The sequence below is a fragment of the Vigna unguiculata genome, chromosome 5 (assembly GCF_004118075.2).
Source record: "Vigna unguiculata cultivar IT97K-499-35 chromosome 5, ASM411807v1, whole genome shotgun sequence".
Lineage (NCBI taxonomy): Eukaryota > Viridiplantae > Streptophyta > Magnoliopsida > Fabales > Fabaceae > Vigna > Vigna unguiculata.
The window spans coordinates 31,575,205-31,586,624 of record NC_040283.1 but is presented as its reverse complement, the minus strand read 5'-3'; the positions used below and the strand labels follow the sequence as shown (position 1 = coordinate 31,586,624).

Below are 11,420 nucleotides of genomic sequence, written 5' to 3'. Positions count from 1 at the left end.
ATTGGAGATCATTGGGTACCCTAGGTCACAAGGATCATTGGAAAAAGTACACTTTGATCATAACTTTCACCAAGAAGCTTAATTCGTTTCCTTTTGAGACCACTTATCGTGGTGTATGGATATTTTCGTCCTTGGCCTCAAAGTTGTGGATCTCAACAATATCAAAGATATAGTGCGAATTCTTTTTCTAGGTCATTGTACATATATTGGGGACTTTAGAATGTGACAGTGTTCTACATTGTATTTGCAGTTATGTGGTGGTAGTTAATACAGTAGAAAATTATGCATAGATGTAACTTTTAAAGCCATAATTGCAGTCATCATGCAATTCCTGAGAGTAAAAAATTTAATGCTGCAGAGGCAGTTGGGATTTTAAATTTTAGTTTAAACAATGGATGGAATGTTGTACTTCGCTTGCAAACAAGTAACCACGTCCTTACAAAGTAATTTCAGAAATGTACTAATTTTTTTTTGGAGCCTATAGATATAAACTTTCGGTACAGAGAAGTAAATCCGCTTACCGTTTCTAGTAATTCTACGAGCAATTTTACTTGATAACACTGAAAATGAACCACGAGTGCTAAGTTTTGTGATGGCAAAAGTAGCTCCATCAGGATTAACGTTATAACATCCAATGTGCATCACTGCAAGATAGGTAAAAAAGACAAACTAAAACATGACAAGAAACATTTACACTTTTTCACCCTTATTAAAGTAGAACCAAGCGAGTACCTTTAGCTATTCCCAGCACCGTACTTGAAAATCCTTGGTACACAAATTTCAAAATTTTACCTCAACTTCAACTCCCATAATGTCGTAAGCAAAAGTCAAAACACTAAAGATGAAGGGCAATACCAACTTCACTAGCAAGATGAAATTGGCTTTTGACTCCATAAAAGTTTATTTTCAGAACGGTACATGAGAAATTCTGACAAAAGTTGTTTCCAATCCACAACTCAACACTAGTCTTGATTGCCTTCATTTGGTTTAGGAATTTTCTTGTATTCATAGTTGTTAATGTCCACCTTTTGTTGCAAAGCCTATCCAACAACAAATAAAAATTAAATCATGGGCAATCTAGACGACGCTGTATTGTTAATGAAGAGGAAAACGAACCTTTAGCTCATCGTCCAAGGAAATCTGTTTTGGATTGTACGCATGCACTGGTCCTGTCCTAGACAATGCTTTTCTTGTTTCAATGATTTCCCACTCTTGATCATCTTTCACCCTTGCAATATCCTTGCTGGGCAGACAAAGTTGCATTATATTTTAGAATGAGGGCGAAGTAAAACAGAATGAGCAATGAAAAAAGAAGGGTTGAGTAACACAAAAAGTCAAATTTTTATACACTGTCTCTACAAGATATTTACATAGTCAAATAATAAGAAATTGTGGTAAACGTAAATTTAAAGATAGTTGTTGTAAAGTAAACAAAAATATGTGTGTGTGTGTGATTGAATGACAGTGAAAAATACAACAAACACAGTAACAATTCTAAACACGTCAACTATTTTCTCTCAAACATAAAGCTTATTGGGCAGTAACTAACCTGCCTTGCAGGAGTTGGGCAAGGCCTAGAGAGCCGAGGACAGTGAGAGAGATCATAGGAAGGCCATATCTCAAAAATGGGCTTCTCCTGCCCCATCTTTTGAATGCTTTCTCAGTTATGGCAGTTCCTTTTGTTGCCCCCTCGCTCTGGACTGTAGTCATTATTATTGGTCACAAAATTCAAATGTTGGCCTGAAATCTCAGCCGAGTGACATGATGAGTGAAAAGAAAACCCAACCGATTACCAATTCATTCATGCCACTAGATTTGGCATTCTATCAAACATGTAATGTTCAAGCTACACACAGAGTCGCAATAAGAAAACATACACGCAAACTCCAGCCACACACAAGCCTCGATGCGATTACAAACTGAAGAAGGCCTCTTTCACGCCAACAATATAGGGTTGTTAACAAACCTTAGGGCTCAGAAGATTGGGCCATTCAGTTTTGGGAATGAAAAATTGTAATTTTTTACTAATTGTTAGAAACGATTTGATCTGTACAGAAAGGGAATGAATGGAAATGATTGGTGTAGGGAGTGATTTACTTGTGTGAAGAAAAAGGGTACGCTAAGAAGGGGAGCATCAGAACAATAAAACTTCACAACTCAAGTCCTTCACATACACCAATGATTTTCGCTTTTTTTTTTTGTTTTTTTCGATGTAGTTTTGATCCGAAGAAAAAACTTTTAAATGATATTGTTCTGTTTGCTAAATAATCCGCTCCTATATGCCAATATCTAATGAAAACTTAGTACAAATCATACCGATATATATCACGTTCAATTTTATAAGCTTAAATACATATTTAATACTTGTTTTTATTGATTTTATTTAATTTGGTTTTTATTTTTGTTTTGTTGTTTAGTTAGATCTTCATTTTTGTCAAATTTTGGTTAATTTGGTTATTTTTAGTAACCGTGTTTAAATAATTAACGTTTTTGAACCGTACACGTGTAGGGATGTAAGAAAAATCCGTACCCGCAGATAAAACCCACAAAAGGTAGGAAATAGATATTAAAAATGGATACCCGCTACCCGCAGGTACGAATATTTTTGATACTCACATGGTAACGGCGCGGGTACGGGTATCATAGTATCCGTACCCGTGGATACCCGTACCCGTTAAACTTTAATTCACAAAAATACCCTCACACACACACACACACACACACACATATATATATATATATATATATATATATATATATATATTAGTAAAAAATATTCTAACCTATTTTTTTCTAAGTTGCACATCTTGTCTTCTTTTCTGTCTTCATTATTCTAACTTCAAGTATTGGTAGGTTGTCTTTTTTCAAGTACACCCCTTAAAATTCTTCTCTTTCTTTTTTTTGAAATTTGGCATATACATCAAACTCCTATATAGACAACGTTTATGGTATGCTTGTTGTGAAACCCCTTATATGCGTTATTTTTGTTCTATTTAGTCTCAATTTTGGTTAAAATGAATCAATTTTGTCTCTTTCAAATTGACACTAAATTTAATATCTTTTATAAAAATTATACCAATATTTTTCTAAAATTGACATTTTTATTAATTATTTTTGAAATTCAATTATAAATTGAATAAAATTTTTATATTTAATAAGAAAAGTAAACTAATATTTATAAAAATTAGAAATATTCTATTTAACAATTGAATCTAAAAATTATATTTAATTTATAATTAAATATAATAATTTATAATTGAATTTCAAAAATAATTAATAAAAATTTCAATTTTAAAAATATAGTATAATTTTTATAAAAGAAATTAAATTTGGTGTCAATTTTAAAGGAAAAAAATTATTCATTTAACAAAAATTAGGACTAAATTAAACAAAAATAATGAATATAGGAACTAAATTGAACACAAGAAATAACACAACCACAAACTAACATGTGACACTAACATTGACACGTGACACAATTATAACTTGACATGTGACACAATGACTTGACACGTTGCCAATTTTTATAAAATTAAAATTAAAAAAAAAAAAAAACAGAAGTTAACACATGACATGTACCGTTGACAAGCGTTAACTATTTAAACACTTATAGTAAAAATGACTAAATTTGACGAAAATGATGATTTAATTGAATACAAAACGAAAATAACGATCAAATTGAATAAAAACAGCCAAAATTGAGAATAAATGTATAATTAAGCTAATTTTATATCTCAAAAAATTTATTGAAACTTATTATGCCTAATAGTTTCTGAAACAGATTTAGATTTAAAAGTTTTTTTTTTAACTCATTTTTTGGATTAGATTTCAACTCATCTTGATTTGCTTTTAATTTTAATCCTTTTCAAAAGTGTATATTTTTTCCAAATATATATACACTAATAATATAATTCTATTTCATAAATAATATTTTATATAACATAAATTTCTTTGAATACATTCAATAGTTTCATAATGGTTGATAATTTAAATATATATATATATATATATATATATATATTTTTTTTTTTTTTCTTTCAATTCTTTTGAACTGTCTATAACATCATTAAGATAAGTAAACATATTATCTGTATTAAGATTGTATTATAATAAAATATTTAATTATATAAATAAAACAAAAGTATTACGTTGTAATTAATGAACAAAATATACAATATATTTGTAAAACAAATCATTATTTTGATTATCATGATTTTGCAAACTTATAGTTCTTTTGCAGAAACCCTCACAGTTGTTTAAATGTGTCTCTTTTTAAAATTCTACAGTACAACTCCCACTTGATAACATTCATGGATAACCATGTCTAGACATTTTTTCAAATGTTTTGTTTCAAACAACATATAGCCAACATTCTTTCTCAGTAATGAAAAAACATACTGTTCAAATTTTTCTACTTCCAACTTTAGATAAAAGCAAATTTACTAATAGCAAATTGGCCACATTTTTATAAGATTAGTTAGATAAAAGGCTGAAAAACGTTTAAGAACAGCTAACATGAGGGTTTTGCAAGTTGTAAAGTACTAAACATGAGAGAATTTCAACTAAACTATTTTACTGATGTATTTCTCCTCTTCATTGTGCAATGAACTACTCTTAAAACTTGAATGTTCAAATATTCTTCTTTGAATTTGGAGAAAGTGAACATGAATGGAAGAACACAGACAATAGAAAAGCTTCTTCAGTTTTCCAACTAAACATAAACGAGGGTATGGCAATAGCCATTTATGCTGACTAGAATGGCCTTGCCAGAAGAGAAACTGTTTCCAAGTTCTAATGTCTAAGTAGAATAAAGCAAGCAACTAGATGATCTTAAAACTTCAAAAAGAAAAAGGAAAGAATTGCAAATTGTTTTTCAACTTGAAGTCTTTCATTTCACTTGCATGGCCTTTTCTTCCATCTGGGCAGTAGTTGCCGGTGATATTTTGGACTTCCGGCATGGCTTGGAGACATTGGCATTAGAGGGTTTAGGCACAAGCTTCCAACCCAATTTCCTAAGGAACATGTTCCAACCTCCCTTTGACTTCATCATTTTTTCCAAATCATGCTTCATGCTCAAGTACTCCTTCTCAAGTTCAGCCACTCTCTCTTTCATGTTATCAAAAGCCACAACCGGGTTGTGTGGAATGCTGCCATCATTTCTCATCAGAGACAGATTTGCATTCATGTTTTGTGAGTTCTCAACGTTGTCAGAAGCAAAAAACCAGCCAGCAACAGATGTGCGCAGCTTCAGTTGTTCAAAGAACAAGACTTGGACCACTACACGAAGTGGTAATCTCTCATTTTGAGCTGCATGTGTGCTAGCTTCCAATGACAGCTTCTGGCAATTCATGAGCCTGCAGATTTGTTCCTTCTCAGAGTCTGTCAGCCAATGATGATTCTGAAATTTTGAGTCCGTTAGTATCATTATTATGCTACATTTACAAGATAAGGAAAGAAAATTGTAGATTTTATTTTGTACCTTGAGATATATATCAATGGCGCGGTATAAACCATCATCCAGGGTCCTGACATGATCAGGAATTACAGCAGCAAGTGATTGAAATTTTGGTAGCTTCACATTTACATCAGGTGCAACTTCAGCTAAATAAGAATCTATCAGGTTAGCCACTTTTGCCATTGGGCTCAGAGGTTGAGAACTTCCAACTATGCGCCTTTCTTCCTCTTCTATATCATTAGACGTAGTATCAATTAGATCATGCTCTACAATCATGAAATGGTCAAGCATTCTTTGGACACAGTCGATGTCATGAATAGTTTCCATTGAGAATCCAATATTTGGAATCAAAAGATCTTCTAAATATGCTTCATCTAATTGAGAACCAATCCTTTTCTCCAAGCTTGAGCAGCAAGATGAACTAGCATATAAAGCCATTGCTGTCCGCAGACACCCCAACAAAAACTTGGTTGGTGCTATGTCCTTTTCATTTGGCAGCAACTCCACTATTTCCTGAATAAGATTCCTCTGATCTGCTTCAGAAGGGGTAGAAAGAGATGACTTAAGAGAAGACGAGTTTCCACTCTGTGAATTTGTTTGACTTCCCAACAAGGGAATGTGCTTTTTTGCATAGTAAATAAGTGATCCAGCGATTCTCTTAGGTTTAATGTTTGGTGCACTAGCACCTCGTATGAACCTTTTGTACAATGGCAAACTAAGAGAAGATACATCATCAAACCACCAATCTTCACCTGATGCCTTTGGTGTCAGGCTTATTCCATTCCACACTTCTGCATCTTCTGGACTCTGAGCAACACTTGGACCTGATGAGACAGGCAAATTAACCAAACTTTGATCTGCCACTTTCTGCACCAAAGAGTTTATGCTACGTGAAGCGATGTGAAGCTCTTCAGCCATAGGTAAAACCTCTTCACATGTTTTAAGAGCAATGAGAGTGTCTGTCCAGTAACCAAACACATGATTAAGGAATTTTTCTGTCTGCATGATGAGATTCCCCTCTCCATAGTTCTCACTCATTTGCAGATACTCTGCTGCACACCTGAGACCAACCACATTCGATGCATTCAACTCCATTTTGACACCATAACAAAACTTAACAACATGCAAAAACGCCTTGGCTCCTCCAGGTAGACCAGGCAGTTCCAAAACAGACTTATCAGGTTCGCATGGTACTTCCCTCATCAAACTTTCTAGCTCTCTGCTTCTTGATATCAGTGGAAACTGGTAACGCGGCAACAAACGAATTAATCATGCAATGTGACTGGTAATGACAACAAACAAATATATAGGTTGAAGCATAACTGATACTCCTATTGTTTTGTGATGCATTCAGTGATATATCTTCAAAACGCATTGTGTAGAAAGTATGAAAACACACCTTGTGGAGATGGAAAGATGTATCACCAATTTCAATGATGATATCACTTGGAAGTCCAGTTGAGCAAAGCCTAGAATAATCATTTGGAAGCCAACAAGGTTACTGATAACTGATAAACTATAACAAGATTTCACTGATAAATAAAATGATGAATTATGTACAGAATATATAGCCACTGTTGATGTAACCCTAAGAACAAGTATAATTTAATTGAAGTTATAATGTTCTCAATTGTGAATTCGATTTTGAACATTTGTTGGGAAAAACACACGACGAATGGAATCATCCACGCATACAAAAGATCTTTAGATGAAACACACACAGAGGTTTATCATGTTGGTTATACAACCGATCTACTTTGTTTGTAACAGTGAAAACATATTTCACTGCCATGCATGTATTCATCAGCCACCAATAGACAAGACAGAAACTTCCTCCGATTAACCAAAACTAGTGTTTTAAGCTTGTCAAAGGATGAAGGAAACATGCTATAACAGTGACACAAAAAAGGGACAAAGATCACTTATGAGATTATAGAGATGTAATTAAACAATAAGAAAGAAGTGGAAAAGAACTGACCAACTTTGGCCATAGAGGTAAAACATTTCAGATTTGGATCCCAGCTTCATGCACGCCATTTGTGGCACTTAATTAACGTCAAAATGTTCCTTCAAAGTGGCAAACAAAATTAAAAGCTACATGATAGCTATTATCCTTTTTCTCTTTGTTTCTGTTTTGGGTACTGAGATTTTTTCCACGTTTTTCTCTCACAGAAATAATTTGTTATGCCAATGTGTTGTAGTGTGTATACTGATTCCGGTTCTAAAGGTGGAAAATTTAGGAAGAAAAATAAGCTACAGCTGTTACGCTAATGTGTAATGAGAAGAGTGATTCTCTATTGAGGCTGTTAGAATTAAATTTCGTTATCGTAATAATAAAAATAAAACACTATATCATGGTTGAGTTTAACAAAAGTTCTCTGTGCTTAAAGCATGTTGATGAATGCTCCATTTATTATTAGATTCTATTGTCAGTAAAATTTATCAATATATATATATATATATATATAGTATTAAAGAATATATTCATTAAATTGTAATAAATAATTGATTTAAGCAAATCTATTGAATTTTATATTTATAAACAATAATAGATCACGTTAATAAAATGTATTACAAGTTTCTATCAAGAAATTATTATAAATTAAGTATATATTAAAAGAATTACATCTAAAGTAAAAAATTATTATTTTGAAAAAAAAAATAATATCATATGCATATTCTGTTATCTATTCGAGCTGATATTTGATTTTATAAAAGAAAATAAATTTTTGGTAAAAACATTTCTCACAGTGTATTTTTGTAAACATACATTATATTATTATTATTATTATCCTATATATATATATATATATATATATTAGTATAAACATAAAAAAAATGGATAATTAATAATTAAAAATAAATACACTTCGCACTTGAAAATTATATTTTACTAATTTGGTATGCAAATCTAATACGGAGTTTCATAGAATATGTACAAAACTTTAGTAGAAAATAATTTTCAATTAGATCATGCCTAAATTTAGGTTAAATTAATTTATAATAAAAAAGGAAGTGAAAGGGAAAAAACTATTGAATACTTTTTTTCTATTCTTATACATTTAATAAATGAATCAGTCATAGTGGTATTTTCACCCATGAAATCCAGGTAAGGAAACCTATGATATATGAGAGTCAATTTATCATACTTTTATATTCTTATATATTTCTAATCACATATGTTTTTCCATAGATTTAAAATAGCTCCAAATTTTTTTTTCATTGACTACTTTGTATACACAATGTTTAAATGTTCATGCCAATAATCTTTAGGATGCTTAAAGTATAAAGTATAATAAATAGTATTATAATTTTTTTTCTTAGATATAAAGGTATATATATATATATATATATATATATATTCAATATGTTCTTTCTAGCAATACTTATATTTATTTTAAAGTTTGAAAATTTAATTTACCATTACAATAATATATTAATTCATTTTCTTTTTAATAATATTTGTATGTATTGTTTTGTTATTGGTCAATTAGACACAATATCATTCCTGAAACTATATCATCTTTTTAGGTTTAAGAAATATATTATTTATGATGGCATTGAATCAGGTATTTTTTAATTATTTGACAAAATTTTAATACAATTTTTAAAATATACAAATATTTACTGGATCCAGTAGTAAAAATTAATCAAATTCAATATAAACATTGTTTTGTTGCCTAATAAATTAGTTCAGTCATGATTAAGTTACATGTTATTTTTATTGTAGAATAATATTTTTAACAAATGTTCATCGAATTTAAATTGTCAAAAGGAATGGTTTTATGTGAATCAAAATTGACATACTTTTAAATAGAAGTGACCAATGATGATAAGTAAATACTTTTGCATTATTAAAGGAAACATGTGTTACCTCTCAATTTTCATTTTCAAAAAAAGACATTAGAATCAACTTTTTTTTTATCATGTAAAAATATTAAGTTTAAAATAATTATTTTAACCTAAGTTCATGCCTAAAAGAAGTTCATGTAAGATAGATCCAACACTTTTATTTTTCACATGTATAAAAAATTAGATCAGTTTAAAGTGAGAAAGTGATGATCTATTATTAAAAATATCTTATAAGCTTAAACTATCTATAATCCCTCATTTCCTCACTTCTTGAAGTTAAATCTAGTGAGTATTGGTAACAAGAAGAGAAATGGATTGGTTGGGCTGATTGGGCCGGGTCGACTTGAATTAACATTTATGTGATGAAATTAAATGACAGGAAATGACGCACCTATTTTTTGTTCCTGCACCCATAGATGTGAGGAAATGACAGTTTTATCCCCTATTTTTTCCTTTATGCCTAGTCTTGTACCATTTGTCATCGATAAAAAAATAAGGAGAAGAAGAAACATGAAGGAGGAAGGAGTGAGAAGAATAAGCATGGTGGAGGAAGGAAAGAAGAAACATGGGGACATCTAATATGAAAGAAGGGAACACGCGATTTGAAAATATTTCTGAAACACTGAATCCAAAAGGTTTATTTAAATGTATTTCAAAACGTACTTACAAATTTAAAAACACTTTTCAAAATGTTCATGTAATTTTATTAAATATATTTTGGGTTATGTAATCCAAAGGTATTTTGAATATAAAAATATGTTTTGAAATGTATATTTCGAAATGTATGGTTTTTAATATATTTCAGATTTTACGTTATGATACATAGTTTTGCATTTGAAAATATTAATAGCACAATTTTAAATTATTTTAAAAAATAAGCATATTTATTCAATTTGTCAATCATTGATGCACAAATAAATAAACGTTTCAAAGGAAAGGGAATAAAGGACTTTGAAGGAGGACTGAAAAACAAAGAACATAACGAAGAATGTAAAGATGTAAAATGAAAGAGGAAGAGATATATGAATAAATAAGAATGACAAATAAACTTGACACCATAGATATTGTTTAACCTTGTCTCCATTTTGACAGAATACTCATAGTGTAAGGATAATATCAAAATTTTCATTTAGGTATAGAGATTTGGTAGGAATGTACATACCCTCTCATTCCTATTCACATACCTATCCTAATAGTTATTTCGCTTAATTTAAATTGCCAAATTACTGTATTTAGTAGGTAACCTAATTGATATTGAAATAAAAACATTAAGTAAGCTAACACCAACTCATATATTAATGTTTGTGTACAGGTATAAAAATGAGGATAAATTATTTTTTTTTGAGAGGAGTATAAGGTAATTAGGGATGACAACGTGTCAGGTCGGGCACGGATAGTGCCTACCCGACCTGCAAAAAAAATAAATTGTTCGCTACTCGGCTAATAAACCGACGGATATCTGTGGATACCCGATATCCGCAAATATTTAAAAAAAATTATTTTATAAATTTTTTAATATTAAATTATACAAATAAAATATAAATTAAATTAAATTTTAATTATAATTAAATTTGACATAATAAAATATACTGCTAATTTTAATTTTAGTTAAATTTAACTTAATAAAATATAAATTAAATTTTAATTTTAATTTTTTGCGAGTAATGGATACCTACGGGTACGGATAGTATGATACTCATACCCGATCCGTTTATAAGCGGGTATTAAAATACCCACTACCCGTTATCCGCGGGTAGTAACTATCCGTCGCGGATTTTATCCGCGGATATCCACGGACGCGGGTATTTTTGCCATCCCTAAAGGTAATAAAGTTCGTTCTGCTCCCACCTTATTGTTTATATTTAGGGATAACATTTATCATTTTATTATCTATAACAATATATAAAGAAAATTCCATATTTTGTGTTCACATTTCAAATTTCTAATTTTACCTTTTAAAATATAATTATTTATTAAATTTTTGAAAATTGACCGTTATTTTTACAAGTTTTTTATAAAATCGTCTATCTATGCTTTTTCTCTTTTTTCCTATTTATCAACCGTTCTCTCATCTTTTCTGATATATTCCATTTTATTTTTTATAAATATAATT

At 30.3% G+C, this 11,420-nt stretch overlaps 2 protein-coding genes across 2 annotated transcripts; both read right to left on the bottom strand.

Annotated features, from left to right (window-relative positions):
* Positions 1 to 616: 616 nt before the first annotated feature.
* Positions 617 to 1,715, bottom strand: LOC114184927. Its single transcript, XM_028072338.1, has 3 exons — positions 1,550 to 1,715; positions 1,117 to 1,243; positions 617 to 1,040 (listed from the first exon to the last, which is right to left on the bottom strand). The coding sequence occupies exons 1-3, from the start codon at positions 1,708 to 1,710 to the stop codon at positions 963 to 965; spliced, it is 366 nt and encodes a 121-aa protein (XP_027928139.1). The 5' UTR covers positions 1,711 to 1,715; the 3' UTR covers positions 617 to 962.
* A 3,173-nt stretch (positions 1,716 to 4,888) lies between these two features.
* Positions 4,889 to 7,492, bottom strand: LOC114184610 (BTB/POZ domain-containing protein At5g03250-like). Its single transcript, XM_028071927.1, has 4 exons — positions 7,434 to 7,492; positions 6,855 to 6,924; positions 5,480 to 6,697; positions 4,889 to 5,398 (listed from the first exon to the last, which is right to left on the bottom strand). The coding sequence occupies exons 1-4, from the start codon at positions 7,490 to 7,492 to the stop codon at positions 4,889 to 4,891; spliced, it is 1,857 nt and encodes a 618-aa protein (XP_027927728.1).
* Between the last annotated feature and the right edge of the window lie 3,928 nt (positions 7,493 to 11,420).